General features: G+C 37.0%; 1 protein-coding gene across 1 annotated transcript in view; it reads right to left on the bottom strand.

Moving 5' to 3' along the window:
* Positions 1-22980, bottom strand: part of CACNA1H (calcium voltage-gated channel subunit alpha1 H) — a 498677-nt gene extending 475697 nt beyond the window's left edge. Inside the window, exons 1-2 of the mRNA XM_053694739.1 lie at positions 22874-22980; positions 12795-12928 (exon numbers count right to left, since the gene is read on the bottom strand). Coding sequence (XP_053550714.1) covers positions 12795-12928; positions 22874-22966 — 227 coding nt within the window. The 5' untranslated portion in view covers positions 22967-22980. The remainder of the gene's footprint in view (positions 1-12794; positions 12929-22873) is intronic.
* Positions 22981-24273: the final 1293 nt, after the last annotated feature.

Genomic DNA, 24273 nt, shown 5'->3' with positions numbered 1-24273 from the left:
TGCCTTGGGCTAAAAATGGTCCACACGCTGGTGTATTTTATCTCTGAATGCCGGATGACTTGCGTGACTTATCCTTTAAATATAAATTTATAAAGAGCAGCGCCAGGTATTATTCCCCAAAGCTCCCTCACAAGTAATTTTCCCTATAATTACCGTTAAATAATACACAATAACAAAAAATCAATAGTAGTTTGGGAGCGCTAAAAGCTAAATGAGAAAATTCTGGAAACTGATATATATTTTATCAAAAATATATTTATTAAAATAATATAAAACATGTATATAACATTTAGAATAGATTGTGGGACGTCTCCCTTTGTAGTTTAAGAACAAGTAAAATTTACTGCATCAAAAGAACACTTTTGTATATTTCTCTAAAAGATTCCACCTAGGTTTTTCTTTTTCACCTTAAATCGATTATCTTTTAATTTCCACCTTAATTCTGATACTAAGTAGTCGTAAGAAATTTCTCAGATATTATATCGTTTCCTACTTTTGTATTGTTACTTTGTATCAGATGGAAACAATTTACATTTCATAGTCCAATAGATTGTTATTTCAGTTGTTATCTTTTTGTAGCAATGTCTTTTGGTGTATAATGTATAAACAGAGTTGTCTGTACTTAGTAAAAATTTGATATTTTTTGATGGGGCTTACCGGTTCTTCTGACACGTCTGTGTCTGATGGTATCTCGGTCTCTCTTACCGGTTTTTTCTTTTGTGTCTCTCCTCCCTGTATACTGTAGGTATCTCCGATATCGAGAATAGAAACCTAGACCACGCTCCTGCGTGTATGGGTTTCCTTCTCTGCCGGTTTGTAGCGAGTTTGGCCTCTATGTTCAGGATCTCCTTTTTTCCCCCGGCTGCTTCTTGATACAGGTGTGCACGTCTCAGCGTGTAGAGGTAATCTTGGACTTGTAATACAAACGGCCGTTTGTTTTTTGAACTTTCTTTTCCTCTACTTCCTTCGATAGGGGATAGGTAAAGTTGTTAGTCCAATTTTTAGAAGGCAGGTAATAGCAGGTAACGTCTACGCGTTTCGCCAGCAGGCTTTGTCAAGACGGATAATGTTTGTTCTGAGCCCGGCAGTTTAAATAGCTCTCTTTTCTTTTTGATTGGTTGGTTGTTCCTTTAATTTGATAGGTGTGATTTTTAAGGTGGATTTAAATACGGATCCAGAAAGATTCCACCTTATTTAAATCCACCTTAAAAATCACACCTATCAAATTAAAGGAACAACCAACCAATCAAAAAGAAAAGAGGGCTATTTAAACTGCCGGGCTCAGAACAAACATTATCCGTCTTGACAAAGCCTGCTGGCGAAACGCGTAGACGTTACCTGCTATTACCTGCCTTCTAAAAATTGGACTAACAACTTTACCTATCCCCTATCGAAGGAAGTAGAGGAAAAGAAAGTTCAAAAAACAAACGGCCGTTTGTATTACAAGTCCAAGATTACCTCTACACGCTGAGACGTGCACACCTGTATCAAGAAGCAGCCTGGGGAAAAAACGAGATCCTGAACATAGAGGCCAAACTCGCTACAAACCGGCAGAGAAGGAAACCCATACACGCAGGAGCGTGGTCTAGGTTTCTATTCTCGATATCGGAGATACCTACAGTATACAGGGAGGAGAGACACAAAAGAAAAAACCGGTAAGAGAGACCGAGATACCATCAGACACAGACGTGTCAGAAGAACCGGTAAGCCCCATCAAAAAATATCAAATTTTTACTAAGTACAGACAACTCTGTTTATACATTATACACCAAAAGACATTGCTACAAAAAGATAACAACTGAAATAACAATCTATTGGACTATGAAATGTAAATTGTTTCCATCTGATACAAAGTAACAATACAAAAGTAGGAAACGATATAATATCTGAGAAATTTCTTACGACTACTTAGTATCAGAATTAAGGTGGAAATTAAAAGATAATCGATTTAAGGTGAAAAAGAAAAACCTAGGTGGAATCTTTTAGAGAAATATACAAAAGTGTTCTTTTGATGCAGTAAATTTTACTTGTTCTTAAACTACAAAGGGAGACGTCCCACAATCTATTCTAAATGTTATATACATGTTTTATATTATTTTAATAAATATATTTTTGATAAAATATATATCAGTTTCCAGAATTTTCTCATTTAGCTTTTAGCGCTCCCAAACTACTATTGATTTTTTGTTATTGCGTGACTTATCCGCCACCAACTAGGGTTCAAGCCGCAATGTTTTAGGGCACTTTCTGCCTGGGAAACAAACATCAATTTTTCTGGCCGCTGCTACAGCAGCGGCTGCAACAATAACTAATTTTTCAGGCATGTGTACATGCCTAATTTTTCTGGCCTCTGGTGCAGCACTGTGGCTTCAAAAACCAAACCAATAAAAAAGGCACATAACAGGGATTAAACTGATAGGAATAGTACTACTTAACACACCACTCCTATCTGGTGGCACAGTAGATTGCACGCTCAGTGCCCCAAATTTGAGGTAGGAGGACCGACCAAGCATCTTTTTCCATCTCCCGGTTCCTAAAATCCATGCCATATACACGTCCCCTGATAGGGGACGTAACAGGGATTAAACTGATAAGAATAGTACTACTTAACACACCACTCATATCTGGTGGCATAGTAGATTGCACGCGCAGTGCCCCAAATTTGAAGTAGGAGGACCGACCAAGCATCTTTTTCCATCTCCCGGTTCCTAAAATCTATGCCATATACACGTCCCCTGATAGGTGACGTAACAGGGATTAAACTGATAAGAATAGTACTACTTAACACACCACTCATATCTGGTGGCATAGTAGATTGCATGCGCAGTGCCCCAAATTTGAAGTAGGAGGACCGACCAAGCATCTTTTTCCATCTCCCGGTTCCTAAAATCCATGCCATATACACGTCCCCTGATAGGTGACGTAACAGGGATTAAACTGATAAGAATAGTACTACTTAACACACCACTCATATCTGGTGGCATAGTAGATTGCATGCGCAGTGCCCCAAATTTGAAGTAGGAGGACCGACCAAGCATCTTTTTCCATCTCCCGGTTCCTAAAATCCATGCCATATACACGTCCCCTGATAGGTGACGTAACAGGGATTAAACTGATAAGAATAGTACTACTTAACACACCACTCATATCTGGTGGCATAGTAGATTGCACGCGCAGTGCCCCAAATTTGAAGTAGGAGGACCGACCAAGCATCTTTTTCCATCTCCCGGTTCCTAAAATCCATGCCATATACACGTCCCCTGATAGGGGACGTAACAGGGATTAAACTGATAGGAATAGTACTACTTAACACACCTTATAATAACGCAGAGAGAGGCAACGCAGAGAGAGGAGTCTGAAGAAGAGGAGTCAGAGGAGGAAGGTGGCTTTGGAGGAGGTGGAAGACCAAACACAGCAGACGTCCCTGGGGGCTTGTTGTCACCTTTCGGGGACCCTTGGTGTTGTACGTGGCTGGGTGGAGGAAGAGACCTTCAATGACATCAGTGAGGACAAGGAACGGGACATGGCTAGCTTGGTATCCAACCTTGTGCAAATTGGGAGTTTGCGGTTGTGCAAATGGACTGTTTGCGGTTGTGCAAATGGATTGTTTGCGGTTGTTTGCGGTGCGTTAAACGGGGAGTTTGGTCTGTCACTGTGAAGCGGGCGTAACCCTTACACTACCTGATCGATACAACATCATACCTGATGTTTTAAAGCACGTTATTCCAAACAATTTAGGAATGTTAGGCGATTTAAAAACCAGACTCTGCATCAACTATGTCATTTTCCGTGGGAGTTTTGCCATGGATCCCCCGGCATGCCACAGTCCAGGTCTTGAAACAACTTTTCCATCACTATTGTGGCCAGAAAGAGTCCCTGTCGGTTTTAAAATTCACCTGCCTATTGAAGTCAATGGCGGTTCGCCCGGTTCGCCTGTTCGCAAACTTTTGCGGAAGTTTGCGGTTCGCAAACGCAAAATTTTATGTTCGCGACATCACTACTAAATAAATGTATTAACCCCTAAACCTCTGGCCTCCCACATCACTACCATTAATTAAAGCTATTAACCCCTAAACCGCCAGCTCCCACATCACCATAAACTAAACTAAGCTATTAACCCCTAAACCTAACAACCCGCTAACTTTACATTAAAATTACAACATCCCTATCTTAAAATAAATTAAAACTTACCTTTAGAATTAAAATAAACTATATTAAACTATTAATTAACCTACCCTAACTATTATACTACAATTACATTAAACTAGCAATTAAATTAACAATATTACATATTAAAAAACCCTAACCCTACTCAAATTATTTAAATATACTATTAAAAATTACTAAATTACAAAACAAAAACCCCACTAAGTTACAAAAACAAACAAACACTAAGTTACAAAAACAAACAAACCACAGTATCAAAAATAAAAACGAATTACACCTAATCTAATAGACCTATCAAAATAAAAAAGCCCCCCAAAATAAAAAAAAAGCTCTAGCCAACAATAAACTACCAATGACCCTTAAAAGGGCCTTTTGCAGGACATTGCCCCAAAGAAATCAGCTCTTTTACTTGTAAAAAAAATACAAACACCCCCCAAGAGTAAAACCCACTACCCACCCAACCAACCCCCCCCAAATTAAAAGCCTATCTAAAAAACCTAAGCTCCCCATTGCCCTGAAAAGGGCATTTGTATGGGCATTGCCCTTAAAAGGGCATTTAGTTCTTTTACCTGCCCAGACCCTACTCTAAAAATAAAACCCACCCAAAAAATCCTTAAATAAACCTAACACTAACCCCCGACAATCCACTTACAATTTTTGAAGTTCCGCTTGAAGGATCCATCCAGCCGGCAAGAAGTCTTCATCCGGGCAGCAAGAAGTCTTCGTCCGGGCGGCCTCATCTATCTTCATCCATCCGGCGAAGTCTTTATCCATGCAGCCTCTTCTATTTTCATCCATCCGGCACGGAGCAGGTCCATCCTGAAGACATCCGGCGCAGAGCTCCTCTTCAATACGGTCACTGCTGTAAACTGGAACCTGAATGCAAGTGACGTCATCCAAGATGGTGCCCCTTGCATTGCTAGTGGCTGAAAGGTTCCAAACAGCCAATAGGATTAGAGCTGCTAAAATCTTATTGGCTTATCCAATCAGCCAATAGGATTTGAGCAGCTCTCATCCAATTGGCTAATTGGAACAGCCAATAGATTGAGAGCTGCTCAAATCCTATTGGCTTATTGGAACAGCCAATAGGATTTTAGCAACTCTAATCTTATTGGTTGATTGGAACCTTTCAGCAAATAGGAATGCAAGGGACGCCATCTTGGATGACGTCACTTGCATTCAAGTTCCAGTTTATGGCGGTGACCATATTGAAGAGGAGCTCCGCGCCGGATGTCTTCAGGATGGACCAGTTCCACACCGTATGGATGAAGATAGAAGAGGCCGCCCGGATGAAGACTTCTTGCCGGCTGGATGGATCCTTCAAGGGGAACTTCAAAAACTGTAAGTGGATCATCGGGGGTTAGTGTTAGGTTTATTTAAGGGTTTTTTGTGTGGGTTTTATTTTTAGAGTAGGGTCTGGGCAGGTAAAAGAACTAAATGCCCTTTTAAGGACAATGCCCATACAAATGCCCTTTTCAGGGCAATGGGGAGCTTAGGTTTTCTAGATAGGCTTTTTATTTGAGGGGGTTGGTTGGGGGGTGGTGGGTTTTACTGTTGGGGGATGTTTGTATTTTTTTTTAAAGGTAAAAGAGCTGATTTCTTTGGGGCAATGCCCCGCAAAAGGCCCTTTTAAGGGCCATTGGTAGTTTATTGTAGGATAGGGTTTTTTTATTGGGGGGGGGCTTTTTTATTTTGATAGGGCTATTAGATAAGGTGTAATTCGTTTTTATTTTTGATACTGTGGTTTGTTTGTTTTTGTAACTTAGTGGGGTTTTTTTGTAATTTAGCAATTTTTAATAGTAGATTTAAATAATTTGAGTAGGGTTAGTGTTTTTAATATGTAATATAGTTAATTTAATTGCTAGTTTAATGCAATTGTAGTATTATAGTTAGGGTAGGTTATTTAACAGTTTAATATAGTTTATTTTAATTCTAAAGGTAAGTTTTAATTTATTTTAAGATAGGGATGTTGTAATTTGTATGTAAAGTTAGCAGGCTGTTAGGTTTAGGGGTTAATAGCTTAATTTAGTTTATGGTGATGTGGGGGCTGGCGGTTTAGGGGTTAATAGGTTTAGTTAATGGTAGTGATGTGGGAGGCCAGAGGTTTAGGGGTTAATACATTTATTTAGGTGGCGGCGGGGTCCAGGAGCGGCGGAATAGGCGTTAATACATTTATTTAGGTGGCGGCGTGGTCCGGGAGCGGCGGAATAGGGGTTAATACATTTATTTAGGTGGCGTGGTCCAGGAGCGGCAGAATAGGGGTTAATACATTTATTTAGGTGGCAACGGGGTCCGGGAGCGGCGGGATAGGGGTTAATAACTTTATTCAAGTGTCGGCGGGGTCCGGGAGCAGCGGTATAGGGGTTAAACATTTTAGTATAGTGGCGGCGTTTAGTGACAGGGTATAAATAAAGTTGGAAAAAAGCTGAATAGCAGCGAGATCGATGACTGCTAGTTAACAACAGTCTGATGCTCATCGCCCAGTGCTTGGTGTGCTGCTTTTTGACGGCTTTTTTTATAAATATGGAGATTGTATTCAGGTCCGCGGCCGCAATGTTAGGCGATGTTAGGCGAGCGTATTGGTTCCGGCGAATGCAAACTTTGATAAATATCCCCCTATGTTTTAATTGGGCTACAGGGGGGTTATTAATAGAACACAAAAAGAACATAATGTGTTAGATCATTCTATAATTGCACTGTTACTTGCATATAGCTTTGTGTTTATCCCTTGCAAAATGGTTAAATATACATAGTTAAAGTCAGCTCCAGAGCAGTAATGGACTACTAGGAAAAAGCTAAACACATCTGGTAAGCCAATGAGAAGAGCAGCCACCAATGTGCAGTCACCAATCACAAGCTGGCTTCCAGTAGTAGATTGCTGTTCTTGAACAAAATGAGGTATGACAAAAGAGGTAAGTTTTTATAATATAAGTAAATTGAAAAGAATCTTTATGATATGCTCTTTCTGAATCATAAAAAAAAATGTAATTTTAACTTTCACATCCCTTTCAATAGGAACCATCCGGCTATCCATCTTAAAGCAAGTTGTTTTTCATGAGGTGATGTTTTCACCTCTTCTCCAATAGCTGTGCTAGCCATACGGAACTCAACGAGGTGATGTTTCCACCTCTTCTCCAAAAGCTGTGCTAGCCATACGGAACTCAACAAGGTGATGTTTCCACCTCTTCTCCAATAGCTGTGCTAGCCATACGGAACTCAACAAGGTGATGTTTCCACCACTTCTCCAATAGATGTGCTAGCCATACGGAACTCAAAGAGGTGATGTTTCCATCTCTTCTCCAATAGCTGTGCTAGCCATACGGCATTCAACAAGGTGATTTTTCCACCTCTTCTCCAATAGCTATGCTAGCCATATGGCACTTAACAATATGATGTTTCCACCTCTTCTCCAATAGCTATGCTAGCCATACAAAATTCAACAAGGTGATGTTTACACCTCTTCTCCAATAGCTGTGCTAGTCATACGGCACTCAACGAGGTGACATTTCCACTTCTTCTCAAATAGTTGTGCTAGCCATATGGCACTCAACGAGGTAATGTTTCCACCTCTTCTCCAATAGCTGTGCTAGCCATACAGCACTCAACGGTTGAGTGCTGTATGGCTAGCACAGCTATTGGAGAAGAGGTGGACACATCACTTTTCCACTGATAGTGGCCTTGGGGGCAGTTGCCACCCTGCCTACTGGTGCCACCCTGCCTACTGGCCCAGTATACCCCTGACAAGAATACTGGAATGACTTCAACTGTTTCCTCCATATCATGGTACAGTACTGGATGGATTACTTTAAATTTAGTGAACCATTCATTCTGTGTATTTTCTATCAATATTGGGAAACTTCTCATTTTGTAACCAATAGAAAAAAAGATGAAAAAGAATGGTGTCTCGGCTTCATTATAAAGAAATATGCAGATCGACTCACATGATGCTAAATAAATATAGAAACACTTGGGACAATAATTGACTAGCTTCAAATACAGATACATTAAAGGGACATGAAACCCAATTGTTTCCTTTCATGATTCAGATAGAGCATGTGATTTGAGTTTTTTTTTTATTTACTTCTATTATTTGTTTTGTTCTTTTGGTATCATTTGTTGAAAATTATACCTAGGTAGGCTCAGAAGCTGCTGATTGGTGCCTGCACATATATGCTTTGTGTTATTGGCTCCCCAATGTATTCAGCTTACTCCCAGTGGTGCATTGCTGCTTATTCAACAAAGGATACAGAGAGAATGAACGACTAGATTACGATTTTTTGTCGGTAATGGTGTGCGTGACTAACGCACAGTTTTCCCTCACCGCTCACCTAAAGTAACGCTGGTATTACGTTTTTTTATAAACCCGGCGTTAGCCGCAAAAAGGTGAGCGTAGAGCAGAATTTAGCTCCACATCTCACCTCAATACCAGCGCTGCTTACGGTAGCGGTAAGCTGGCTAAACGTGCTCGTGCACGATTTCCCCATAGGAATCAATGGTGCAGATTCAGCTGAAAAAAAACCTAACACCTGCAAAAAAGCAGCGTTCAGCTCCTAACGCAGCCCCATTGATTCCTATGGGGAAAATACATTTATGTCTACACCTAACACCTTAACATGAACCCCGAGTCTAAACACCCCTAATCTTACACTTATTAACCCCTAATCTGCCGCCCCCGACATCGCCGACACCTACATTATATTATTAACCCCTAATCTGCCGCTACGGACACCGCCGCCACCTACATTATCCCTATGAACCCTTAATCTGCTACCCCCAACATCGCCGACACCTACATTATATTTATTAACCCCTACTCTGCCGCCCCCAATGTTGCCGCCACCTAACTACACTTATTAACCTCTAATCTGCCGCCGCCAACGTCGCCGCCACTATAATAAAGTTATTAACCCCTAAATCTAAGCCTAACCCTAACACCCCCTAACTTAAATATAATTTAAATAAATAGAAATAAAATTACTACAATTAAATAAATTATTCCTATTTAAAACTAAATACTTACCTATAAAATAAACCCTAAAATAGCTACAATATAACTAATAGTTACATTGTAGCCATTTTAGGATTTATTTTTATTTTACAGGCAAGTTTGTATTTATTTTAACTAGGTACAATAGTTATTAAATAGTTATTAACTATTTAATAACTTCCTAGTTAAAATAATTACAAATTTACCTGTAAAATAAACCCTAACCTAAGTTACAATTACACCTAACACTACACTATAATTAAATTAATTAACTAAACTAACTACAATTAATTACAATAAAATAAAATAAACTAAAGTACGAAAAAACAAACACTAAATTACAGAAAATAATAAAATAATTACAATTTTTTTAAACTAATTACACCTAATCTAATCCACCTAAGAAAATAAAAAAGCCCCCTAAAATAATAAAAAGCCCTACCCTACACTAAATTACAAATAGCCCTTAAAAGGGCCTTTTGCGGGGTATTTCCCAAAAGTAATCAGCTCTATTACCTGTAAAAAAAAGACAATACCCCCCCCAACATTACAACCCACCACCCACACACCCAACCCTACTCTAAAACCCACCCAATCCCCCCTTAATAAAACCTAACACTACCCCCTTGAAGATCACCCTACCTTGAGACGTCTTCACCCAAACGGGCAGAAGTGGTCCTCCAGACGGTCCAAAGTCTTCATCCGATCCGGGCAGAAGAGGACCTCCAGACGGGCAGAAGTCTTCATCCAGGTGGCATCTTCTATCTTCATCCATCCGGAGCGGAGCGGGTCCATCTTCAAGCCATCCGACGCGGAGCATCCTCTTCCATCCGATGACTAACACTAAATGACGGTACCTTTAAGTGACGTCATCCAAGATGGCGTCCCTTCAATTCCAATTGGCTGATAGAATTCTGACAGCCAATCGGAATTAAGGTAGAAAAAATCCTATTGGCTGATCCAATCAGCCAATAGGATTGAGCTTGCATTCTATTGGCTATTCCAATCAGCCAATAGAATGCGAGCTCAATAATATTGGCTGATTGGATCAGTCAATAGGATTTAACTTCAATCCTATTGGCTGATTGCATCAGCCAATAGGATTTTTTCTACTTTAATTCCGATTGGCTGATAGAATTCAATCAGCCAATCGGAATTGAAGGGACGCCATCTTGGATGACGTCACTTAAAGGTACCGTCATTTAGTGTTAGTCGTCGGATGGAAGAGGATGCTCCGCGTCGGATGGCTTGAAGATGGACCCGCTCCGCTCCAGTTGGATGAAGATAGAAGATGCCACCTGGATGAAGACTTCTGCCCGTCTGGAGGTCCGCTTATGCCCGGATCGGATGAAGACTTCTGGCCGTCTGGAGGACCACTTCTGCCCGGTTGGGTGAAGACGGCTCAAGGTAGGGTGATCTTCAAGGGGGTAGTGTTAGGTTTTATTAAGGGGGGATTGGGTGGGTTTTAGAGTAGGGTTGGGTGTGTGGGTGGGGGGTTGTAATGTTGGGGAGGTATTGTCTTTTTTTTACAGGTAATAGAGCTGATTACTTTGGGGCAATGCCCCGCAAAAGGCCCTTTTAAGGGCAATTTGTAATTTAGTATAGGGTAGGGATTTTTATTATTTTGGGGGGCTTTTTTATTTTATTAGGGGGATTTAGATTAGGTGTAATTAGTTTAAATTTTTTTTAATTATTTTATTATTTTCTGTAATTTAGTTGTTTTTTTTGTACTTTAGTTTATTTAATGTAATTGTAATTAATTGTAGTTGTGTGATTAATTGTAATTTGTGTAATTAATAGTGTAGTGTTAGGTGTAATTGTAACTTAGGTTAGGGTTTATTTTACAGGTAAATTTGTAATTATTTTAACTAGGAAGTTGTTAAATAGTTAATAACTATTTAATAACTATTGTACCTAGTTAAAATAAATACAAACTTGCCTGTACAATAAAAATAAATCCTAAAATGGCTACAATGTAACTATTAGTTATATTGTAGCTATTTTAGGGTTTATTTTATAGGTAAGTATTTAGTTTTAAATAGGAATAATTTATTTAATTGTAGTAATTTTATTTCTATTTATTTAAATTATATTTAAGTTAGGGGGGTGTTAGAGTTAGGGTTAGACTTAGATTTTGGGGCTAATAAATTTAATATAGTTGTGGCAATGTTGGGGCGGAAGATTAGGGGTTAATAAATGTAGGTAGGTGTCGGCGATGTTAGGGACGGCAGATTAGGGGTTAATAAAATTTAACTAATGTTTGCAAGGTGGGAGTGCAGCGGTTTAAGGGTTAATATATTTATTGAAGTGGCGGCGATGTCCGGTCAGCAGATTAGGGGTTAAAAATGTATTTAAATGTTTGCGATGTGGGGGGGGGCTTGTTTTAGGGGTTAATAGGTCGTTTATGGGTGTTAGTGTACTTTTTATCACTTTAGTTAATAGTTTTATGTTACGGCGTTAGCCCATAAAACTCTTAACTACTGACTTTTACATGCGGTAGGAGTCTTGACAGAAGAGGCTGTACCGCTCACTTTTTCCAAGACTCGTAATACCGGCATTAGGCAAATCCCATTAAAAAGATAGGATACGCAATTGATGTAAGTGGATTTGCGGTATGCTTGAGTCGCGGAAAAAAAGTGAGCGGTACACCTCTAACTGCCAGACTCGTAATACCAGCGGGCGTTAAAAAGCAGCGTTGGGACCTCTCAACGCTGCTTTTTAAGGCTAACGCAAGACTCGTAATCTAGGCGGAAGAAAGTTAGCTAATAGAAGTAAATTGGAAAGTTGTTTAAAATTGTATTCTCTTTCTGAATCATGAAAGAAAAAAAATTGGTTTCATGTCCCTTTAAATCATTTTTATCATTTTTTAAAAAGAAGATATAAACTAAGATAAAGGTGTCTAACATTGTGTATTAACATTTTGAGTATTTGGTACACATTTAAAGGGACACTATACCCAAACATTTTCTTTCATGATTAAGATAGAGAATATAATTTTAAACAACATTCCAATTTACTTCTATTACCTAATTTGCTTCATTCTTTAGATATACTTTAATGAAGAAATAGCGATGCACACGGTGAACCAATCACAGGAGGCATCTATGTGCAGCTACCAATAAGCAGCTACTAAGCATATCTAGATATGCTTTTCAGCAAATAATATCAAGAGAATGAAGCAAAATAGATAATAGAAGTAAATTAGAAAGTTGTTTATAATTGTATGCTCTTTCTAAATCATGAAAGAAAAAATTTGGGTTTCATATCCCTTTAACCACTTGACTACCAGAGAAAGCTGTTACACATTGTGGACATTAGCCTTTCAAATAAAAATTCCATAACAATACAAATATTAAGTTTATGAGCAGCTGGACATAGAGTTGCAACCTCTCTTGGAAAAATAATAATCCAGCTATGCTAATGAGCATATATTTGTATACATAATTTTATAACAAATAGACAGATGTGCAATTTTTACTCATTCAATGAAATTTTTAGGAGTTATACAAATTATTTTTTTCAACAAACAGTTCCAACACATTTCTTATTGTTATAAAGGTCTCAGAGACCTAGAAAATCAATATAACATGCAGAGGAATTCCCCCATTAGTTAAGAGGCTTAATATATTTTGACACTTACCCAGCCATGACAATGAAAAAATCCAGGCGGTTCCATGTGTCGCCAAGGTAACATTTCTGCCCAAATATCCCAAGTGCCACCATCTTAATAATCATTTCCACGGCAAAGAAAGCAAAGATGAATCCATCAAATGCCTGCAAGACAAGAGAGATGTTATTTTATATTAACTACTGATATGTGCTTGGATAGGAATGACTATTAATACTGCTATAATTTAGTAAAATAATTTCTTAAAGATTTTTTAGTAAAACTTTGTATTAGAAGGTTAACCTAAAATGCTTTAAAAAAAAAAAAAAAACTTTACTTGTATTTAATTTACACATCAACATATACCGAATATTACAATATTGTGCACACTGAATACTGACCTCTGGAGTTTACAATTTAATTTTGCCATTGAAGAATACAGAAAAGTCTCTGAAGGTCATAATACATAGGCAAAAAAATAAATTTGAGCATCCTTACTCAACAGATTAAAAAAAGAAAAGCTTCAAGAGTGGGGTTTTTGACCCCGATTGTGGACTCACAAAAATGAAGGGTTAAGGGGAGGAGACAGGAGGTTTTATAAAGTGGTAGAAAGAAGACGCTGTCACATTTTACGAGACTAGAACGTGCAAAAAGAAGCTTCCCTCCTCTCCCTTTGTTACTGGTACAACCATGGTGGGTACTTGCCTTATAGAGTTTATATTATATTGCAGTACCTCCTGCTAAAGAGATCTTGTAAATGAGGTTGTGCCTGGCATGTGCTTTAAGATGGGCAATCATATTTGGGCATGGTGATTATATCTTTATCAAATTATTTGGGTGTTTTTTTTATTATTTTTTGCATTATTTAAGAAGGAATGTGCACTAAGGCATCATATTTTCAGCTCTTTTCAAATCCATTTACAACAAAGTTTGGTTAGATAACATTTCTATTAAACATGGTCGGATTTTACATGAGAATCAAATATATTAGATAGATAGATAGATAGATAGATAGATAGATAGATAGATAGATAGATAGATAGATAGATACAATTATATAGAAATAGAGGGATGAATAGATGGATGAATAGTTGGATAGAAAAATAGATAGAGGCAATTATATAGAGATAGATGGGTGGATAGGTGGATAAGTAGATGGACAGAGAGAGAGAGAGATAAACAGACAGATAGATAGATCGATAGATTATAGATAGATACATAGATAGATAGATAGATAGATAGATACTATTACATAAAAATAGAGGGATGAATAGATGGATAGAGAGTTGGATAGAAAGATAGATAGAGGCAATTATATAGAGATAGATGGATGGATAGGTGGATATGTAGATGGACAGAGAGAGAGATAGAGAGAGAGAGAGAGAGAGATAGATAGATAGAATGATAGATTTAAAGAGTATGAATATTTTAAAGGGATAGTAAAGTCCAAATTAAACTTTAATGATTCCGATAGAGCATGTCATTTTAAACAACTTTCTAATTTACTTTTATCATCAAATTTGCTTTGTTCTCTTGTTATTCTTAGTTGAAAGCTAAACCTAGGTAGGCTCATATGCTAATTTCTAAGCCCTTGAAGGCCGCCTCTACCCTGAATACATTTGACAGCTTTTCACAGCTAGAGGGCGTTAGTTCATGTGTTTCATATAGATGAAATGCAAGTCTGTCAAAAGATCTGAGATAAGGAGGCAGTCAGCAGAAGCTTAGATACAAGGTAATTACAGAGGTAAAAAGTATATTTCTATAACAGTGTTGGTTATGCAAAACTGGGGAATGGTAAATAAAGGGATAATCTATCTTTTTAAACAATAACATTTTTGGTGTTTACTATCCCTTTAATTTAGTTTAAAGGGATACTAAACCCCAAATTTTTCTTTCATGATTCAGAGAGAGCAACTTTCTAATTTACTCCTATTATCATTTTTTCTTTGTTCTCTTGCTATCTATATTTGAAAAGGCATCTAAGCTAAGGAGCCAGCCAATTTTTGGTTCAGCACCCTGGACATCATTTATCCACCAATCAGCAAGGACAACTCAGTTTGTGAATCAAAAATGGGCCGGTTTCTAAACTTACATTCTTGCTTTTCAAATAAAGATAGAAAGAGAATGAAGACAAATTGATATTAGGAGTAAATTAGAAAGTTGCTTAAAATTGCATTCTCTGTCTGAATCATGAAAGATAAAATTTGTGTTCAGTGTCCCTTTAATGGGTATTACTGTGCTTGATAAATGTTGCTTTTAAAAAAAAAACTATATACAGTTGTGGCGAGACTAGCTCCTCTTAGCTGATATTTCTTGCGCACAAACATGCAGTTCCAATTAGCTTCATCAAACATTACTACAACTTTACTTGTCCATAAAAAAATATATATTAAAGGGACATAAAACCCATAACATTTTTTTCCTGAATCAGATAGGTTATACATTTTTAAACAACTTTCCAATTTACTTCTGTCAACAATTTTGCTTCATTCTCTTGTTATCGTTTACTGAAGAAGCAGAAATGCACTCCTGGGAACTTGCTGAACACATTTGTAAGCCAATGAAAATGAGCATACAAGTTTAGCCATCAATCAGCAGCTAGATCCAAGCTCCTGAGCCTATATAGATATGCTTTTCAACAAAGGATACCAAGTGAAGGAAGCAGATTAGCTAATAGAAGTAAATTGAAAAGTTGTTTAAAATTGTATGCTCTACCTGGATCATGACACAAAAATTGTGGGTTTCATGTCCCTTTAAGACATTTCATTGCTTCTTTATCACATGCAGAAAATGAAAGAAAATGTTTACTTTTTGTGTTTAGTGAGGACAATGAAAGAGATTTGGCATTATCTGTAGAAAATATTGAGGGTTTTTTTTTTTTTTTCGTTTTTTTTTTACAACAATGCTGTACAAGCCAAAGCGGCTGATATATTGTAGCACCATAAGCGCTGGCAGCGTAGCTAAGGACAAGTAATAGCCATATGTTTTGTGATAACAGTATTTAGGTATGATGTCTGTCATGAATATTGCTGCATGCGTGAACTTCAATCTTTATGAAAGCCATTGCCAATAAACATGCTTTAGAAATGATTTGAACTGCAGTGTTGCTGCCAGAAAATCTAAACTCCCTTTGTCCTACACGGCTTGTGTGTATTTTCAGACAAAATATATTTAGTCCCGGCCAGGGCTTGACAGCAGCCAACAAAAAAAAAATAGGAGACAGAACGTGTTAACAATCTGAAAGGCGCTCACACATCCCAAGACAACATAATTGGCCTTGGATCTGACCCATCGAGCAGTAAATATACACTAGTAGCAGGGAAACTGAACTTCCTGCCCCTTTGAATGAACTTAATGACTGATTTATAAGCTCTGTATTTAAATACAAATTTGCTCACTTATTTCAACTCCACTGGGTTTTTTTTCTTTCTTTTAGTCTTTCTAGGAAGTCTATATTAGTCCAATTATGGTGTTCACCAGAGACAAATTACATTTGATCTAATGTAATAGTATGCACTGTGCACTCCTATACACAGTACAAAGTTGTATGCACTGTACACTCCTATATTCAGTACATAGTGGTATGCACTGTACACTCCTATACACAGTACACAGTAGTATGCACTGTACACTTCTATACACAGTGGTATGCAATGAACACTCCTATGCATAGTACACAGTTGTATGCACTGTACACTCCTATATACAGTACAGAGTGGTATACACTGTACAGTCCTATATACAGTACACAGTGGTATGCACTGTACACTCCTATATACAGTACACAGTGGTATGCACTGTACACTCCTATATACAGTACAGAGTGGTATGCACTGTATACTTCTATATACAGTGGTATGCAATGAACACTCCTATGCACAGTACAGAGTTGTATGCACTGTACAGTACTATATACAGTACACAGTGGTATGCACTGTACACTTCTATACACAGTACATAGTGGTATGCACTGTACACTTCTATACACAGTACACAGTGGTATGCAATGAACACTCCTATGCACAGTACAGAGTTATATGCACTGTACAGTACTATATACAGTACACAGTGGTATGCACTGTACACTTCTATACACAGTACACAGTGGTATGCACTGTACACGTCTATACACAGTGGTATGCAATGAACACTCCTATGCACAATACAGAGTTGTATGCACTGTACAGTACTATATACAGTACACAGTGGTATGCACTGTACACTTCTATATACAGTACACAGTGGTATGCACTGTACACTTCTATACACAGTACACAGTGGTATGCACTGTACACTTCTATACACAGTACACAGTGGTATGCACTGTACACTTCTATACACAGTACACAGTGGTATGCACTGTATACGTCTATACACAGTGGTATGCAATGAACACTCCTATGCACAGTACAGAGTTGTATGAACTGTACAGTACTATATACAGTCACACAGTGGTATGCACAGCACACTCCTATACACAGTACAGAGTGGTATGCACTGTACACTTCTATATACAGTGGTATGCAATGAACACTCCTATGCACAGTACAGAGTTGTATGCACTGTACAGTACTATATACAGTACACAGTGGTATGCACTGTACACTTCTATACACAGTACACAGTGGTATGCACTGTACATTTCTATATACAGTGGTATGCCATGAACACTCCTATGCACAGTACAGATACACAGTGGTATGCACTGTACACGTCTATACACAGTGGTATGCAATGAACACTCCTATGCACAGTACAGAGTTGTATGCACTGTACAGTACTATATACAGTACACAGTGGTATGCACTGTACACTTCTATACACAGTAAACAGTGGTATGCACTGCACACTCCTATACACAGTACACAATAATATGCACGGTACAGTCCTATACACAGTACACATTGGTATGCACTGTACAGTCCTATATACAGTACACAGTGGTATGCAATGAACACTCATATGCACAGTACAGAGTTGTATGCACTGTACAGTACTATATACAGTACACAGTGGTATGCACTGTACACTTCTATACACAGTACACAGTGGTATGCACTGTACATTTCTATATACAGTGGTATGCAATGAACACTCCTATGCACAGTACAGAGTTGTATGCACTGTACAGTACTATATACAGTACACAGTGGTATGCACTGTACACTTCTATATACAGTACACAGTGGTATGCAATGAACACTCATGTGCACAGTACAGAGTTGTATGCACTGTACAGTACTATATACAGTACACAGTGGTATGCACTGTACACTTCTATACACAGTACACAGAGGTATGCACTGTACACGTCTATACACAGTGGTATGCAATGAACACTCCTATGCACAGTACAGAGTTGTATGCACAGTACAGTACTATATACAGTACACAGTGGTATGCACTGTACACTTCTATACACAGTACACAGTGGTATGCACTGCACACTCCTATACACAGTACACAATAATATGCACGGTACAGTCCTATACACAGTACACATTGGTATGCACTGTACAGTCCTATATACAGTACACAGTGGTATGCACGGTACAGTCCTATATACAGTACACAGTGGTATGCACGGTACAGTCCTATATACAGTACACAGTGGTATGCACAGTACAGTCCTAAAAAATATTATAGATACAGTAAAAAAAAAAAAATATATATATATATATATAATATGGATTATTTAGAATGTTTTACTGTAGCTATAATCATTTTTAATAATTATTATTAATATTTTTTTAATATTTTATATGTAATATTTCAATAACGTGCTTTAAGATAATTAAGTTTTTTTTTGTTCTCTGACCCAACACCACTTCAGAACTATAGTGCAAAAGGGATATCAAAGTGCAAAACGAAAATGCATTTTATTATTTTACTATCACTTCCCTATAACTAAGGGGTTGATTTCAATTTCCGATCATGTTTATTTGTTATTTTAAATACAATGACAATATGACCAACATGTAACATATCCTTATTAGTGAGTGTTGTTTGTGTGTCTGTTGCAATAGAGTGGAGTTTATTTTTTATTAATATAACTTTTTAATGTCATTTACTGATAGGTATCTATTGGTATTGAGATCTGTATTGATTTAGCAACTGGTAATATATTGTAGTTATGTTTTATTCATGTCTTCACATTTACATACTGATGAAGAAGACTTATTTATTTAGCAAAGCATTTGGCACAATCCCGCACAACAAACGAATTCACAAAATGTGTATTGCCTTGGAGTTGATGCTAAAATTGTTAAGTGGGTAGAATTCTGGCTTAAAGGGACATTATACACTCATTTTTTCTTTGCATAAATGTTTTGTAGATTATATATTTATATAGCCCATAAAGTTTTTTTGTTTTTTTTAAATGTATAGTTTTCCTTATTTTTAAATTACATTGCTCTGATTTTCAGACTCCTAACCAAGCCCCAAAGTTTTATGTGAATACCGTCAGCTATCTACTCCAGCTTGCTCCTGTTTGTGTAAAGGGTCTTTTCATATGCAAAAAAGGGGGGAGTGTCTTATTTCCCACTTGCAGTGGGCTTTCCGGCTACATTTTCAACAGAGCAAAACTGAGAGCTTCTAAGTAGGTTTTAAACAGTTTTAGGACATCACAAAAGAATTGCGATCCACGTCAGATGATTTAAAACTTGAAACTTTTATTCACTTGATTAAAATATATGGAAGACTTTACAGCATGCAGAGTGAGCGCAGCACTTGGCTTACGCGTTTTGGCAGACAAGCCGTAATCATAGCCTGTAGTGCTGTGTTCACCTCTGCTATTTAAGAACAAAGCAGAAAGCTTATTGGCTCAAAATTTAATTACACATTAAAAAAACATATGCGCATTATCAACTGTTGAAAGTGTGCTTGTTTGCTGATGATGCAAACATTTGTAACAGAGTTGATGTTCCAGAAGGGGTGGTTCAAATGAGCAGTGATACTAAAAAACTGGAGGACTGGGCAAATAAATGGGATCTAAAATTTAATATTACCAAGAGCAAAATCATGCATATAGGATCCAGAAACCCAAAGGCCAAGTCTCAATGGTACATTACGGAGTGTAACTAAAGAGGAACAGGACTTGGAATTATTATTTCAGATGCCTTAAAATTTGATACACAATGCAGCAGTACAGCTGTAAAGTCAATAGAATACTTGGTTGTAATTGAGAGAGGTATCAGTAGCAGAAATAGCAAGGTTCTTATGACATTTTACAGATCACTACTTAGGCATCATCTGGAATATTGTGTACAGTTCTGGAGACCATATCTCCAGAAGCATATAAATAAACTAGAAACTGTCCAAAGGAAAGGCGGGCAACTAAAATGGTACATGGTCTAAAATATAAAATATACAAGGAAAGACTCTATGATCTAAATATGTATAGTTTAGAGGAGAGAAGAAAAAGCTATGATAGATATAACTATCTGTTATTTAAGCTCTTTGAGATAACTTTGTGGCTATAAATGGAGATTATGTAGTACTGTAGCTACTCTCCCTAGTAGTGGTCGTCCAGCCAAGATGACTCAAAGGGCACACCACACAATTCTCAATGAGGTTAAAAGAACTCTAGAGTGAAAGCTAAACGTTTGAAGAAATTGGAACTGGTTATCATCTCTGTTCATGGGTCTACTATATGGAAAACATTAGACAAGCATGGTGTCCATGCCAGGAGACCACAAAGAAAACCGCTGCTTTAAAAAAAAAAAAAAAAAGATTGTTGCATGCCTGAAGTTCGCCAAAGACCACCTTGACACTCCATAATTCCAATGGGAAAATGTTTTGTGGACTGATAAAATTAAGGTTAGGTTGTTTGGGAAGAACACGCAGCATTATGTATGGTGTAAAAAGGGCATCACATACCAACATGAAAACATCATCTCAATGGTTAAGTACAGTGGAGAAAGCCTCATGATTTGTGGCTGCTTTGCTGATTCGGGGCCAGGACCACTTGCCATCATTGAGGGAAAAATTAAATCCCAAGTTTATCAAGATATCCTACAGGATAGTATCAGGGTGGCTGTGCGCCAGCTGAAGCTCAGTTGAAGTTTGGTGATGCAGCAGGACAATGATCCTAAACATCAAAGAAAATCCACTACAGAATGGCTTAAAAAAAAAGAAAATCCGCATTTTGAGTGGCCTAGTCAGAGCCCAGACCTTAACCCCATTAAGCTGCTGTGGAATGACCTCAAGAGAGCTATTCACACCAGACATACTCAGAATATGGCTGAGCAGAAACAGTTCTGTAAGGAAAAGTGGTCAAAAATTCCTCCTGAACGTTGTCTAGGTCTAATCCTCAGCTACCGGTAATGCTTGGTTGAGTTTATTGCTGCCAACGGAGGATCAACTAGCTATTAAATCCAAGTGTTCACTTATTTTTTCCACAGCACTGAGAGTGTTTAAAGGGACACTGAACCCAAATTTAGTTTTTCGTGATTCAGATAGATTTTAAGCAACTTTCTAATTTACTCCTATTATCAATTGTCTTCATTCTTTTGCTATCTTTATTTGAAAAACAAGAATATAAGTTTAGAAGCCGGCCCATTTTTGGTTCACAACTTGGGATGTCCTTGCTGATTGGTGGATAAATGCTGTCCAGGGTCCTAAACCAAAAAAATGTCTGGCTCCTTAGCTTAGATGCCTTCTTTTTCAAATAAAGATAGCAAGAGAACAAAGAAAAATTGATAATAGGAGTAAAATAGAAAGTTGCTTAAAATTGCATGCTCTATCTGAATCATGAAAGAAACATTTTGGGTGTAGTATCCCTTTAATGTGATGTGTTCAATAAAGACATGAAAGATTATAATTGTGTGTTGTTAGCTTTAGAACACTGTTTCTCTGTACTTGTGACTATAATTAGATGAAATGTTATGACAAATTCATGCAGAAAACCAACTAATTTCAAAGGGTTCAAATACTTTTTCTTGCCACTGTACTCTCATGTAAAAAAAAACAACACTCATAAAAGTTATCAATGTTAGGTTAGTAACTTTAAAAGGGACATAAATAGATACGTTTTATTTATGAATTAGAAATTGCACACTGCATTGCAAAAGATCAGTATACAAAATAAATGTATCAGTATATATATTATACTTTCAACATAACCACATAACAAAAACAGATTTATTTTTATTTATTTATTTATTTATTTATTTATTTTTAACCAAAAAAAGGGGGAAATTATTTTACTGGAATACAATCTACCCAAGATTCATATGTGATGTAATTGCAGTAATTGATGAATGACATATTTGTTGCACAGCAATAATTGTTGTTGGTAATACACAAAACTATATTCTATTTTGGGTTGGGATTGAAATATAAAGTGAGCTCCCATGAGAAATTAGGCAGAGAGTGGAACATTCTTCGGAAATGTTTTAATAATAATGAGATACACTCTAAAACCATGACAACCACATGCGCCAGAATTCTCCATAACGGAAAGTTTCATTCATGAGATAGCAAATTCATAATTTAGTTGCAGGTAAAATCAGATTCTCTTAAAAAGATATAATCAACCAGAATAATATTTTTTTTATTTCTAGGGTGCCAGGTCTTACAATGTCACCAAAGGGTTAAATAGAATTAACCTCTTCACTACCAGGAATTTCAGAGTAAATTTGCCCAAATTACTGGAGAATTTTTAACATTTTTGCTATCACTCCTTTTAAACAGAAATAGAGCCATTGTTTTTTTTATTTACCGAGAAAAACGATATATATATTTTTAAATTAGAAGAAAACAAGGTAATTATCTAGGCCTATTTTGATATATTTCAAGCCACCACTTAGCCAGCAAATGCAATAATATAAAATAAAATGCTAACTTTTTCCCCACTGAAATTATTTATACACAACTTGTGCATCATAAAACAAATGGTTGTACAAGCTTCTCTGGGATCCTCTTTGTTCAGAAATAGCAGACATACATAGCTTTGCCATTGTTTTTTGGTAATTAGAAGGCCACTAACTGCAGCTACTTACTACACTGTCATGTTATTTGTATAATGATCAAATGGGACAATAATATGGTTGCACATATGGTTGCCAATTTATATAGTCATGTATTTATAAAAAAAAATCAGGAGGTCTTACCTCTAGGATGGTACACCTCTCCGATTTGCACTCCACATCCTCGCAGGGCTGGAACATCCCAAGGGTAACACAGTTCAGCAGAATTACCAGCATACTCACATGTTCGAACCATGTGAGAAAAATGAGTTAAGGAAAAGTATGTGCATTATTTAGTTATCAAAAAACACACAACACAACAGATCAATATTTTTTACAATATTTTCTGTGTAAAGTAATACATTTATTTCATAAAAATACAATAATACAATAATATTTGTAAGAATAAAGGATACCAAGAGAAATAAAGAAAAATTGATTGCAAAAAAAACAACATTTGTAAAATTGTATGACTTATACAAGTTTAAAGGGACATTAAACATTAAATAAATTAACCACATGATGCATTCAAAGAAAGGAGTAGTCTGTGAATATGATGCATTTTTTTTAAAGTTTCATTAGTTGTTTAAATAGTGACAAATTAAGTGTAAAGTTTTAATGTTTATAAAACAATGGGAGCTGTCATGTTGTAACTTAGGTTACTTTCTGTGCTGTGGCCAATTAGGGACAGTTATAAATAGGTCACTAGAGTGTGCAGCCAATTGCTGTGTGGAATTCAACAGTGTTCTGCACCTTCATTCCTAACAGGAACTGAAATTCTCACAATTTCAGCATGGAAATACAGAAAAAGGGTACAAAATAAATAGTGAAAGTATATTTTAGAGGGTTTTTTTTACTATACGATTGATCATTTTATATTGCTATCTTAAAGTGTTCAATGTCCCTTTAAATTGACTTGATTGGCTCACTAAGGAAAATTACTTAACCTACTCTGATTTAGAGGCACTAATCTCTTCATTTCTGCTTAATGTTAGTCTCCATTGCCATAAAGCACAAATTCCATCTAACATCCAAAGTATGATTACTCTACGTAATACTATTATTGCATGGCAGAAAGTATGTCTCACTCTTGATATAAACTATCATATGTCTTCCTATCTTCCAATTATAGGTAATCCCAATTTCATACCAGGATTAAACTCCCAAGTATTTGAAACCTGGGCACAAAAAAGGGTTGGTTTATTTAGCTCAATTATTAGACAGCACTAATAGAATAAAAATCTTCTACGTTATCTCTGCAGAATGCAACATTCCTAGAAGGTGTTTCTAAGCATATTTGCAATTTAGACATTTCACTAAAGGAAATATTGATCTCCTACAAATGGCAGCCCATTTTGGTAAACTTGGCGATTATATTAACCTATACAGACAGGGGTTCCATTCCTTCCATCTCTCTACTCTATAAAATTCTTTTAAGTAAACAGGACCAATTTTTTTTAGAATTGATTCACTCTAATTGGCTAAAATACTTTCCCGACCTTAACCCAACAATCATAAAATCCAGCATTAAATGGGTCAGAGAG

This window comes from Bombina bombina, chromosome 11 (assembly GCF_027579735.1).
Source record: "Bombina bombina isolate aBomBom1 chromosome 11, aBomBom1.pri, whole genome shotgun sequence".
NCBI lineage: Eukaryota > Metazoa > Chordata > Amphibia > Anura > Bombinatoridae > Bombina > Bombina bombina.
This window is presented reverse-complemented; position numbering and strand designations above follow the sequence as displayed.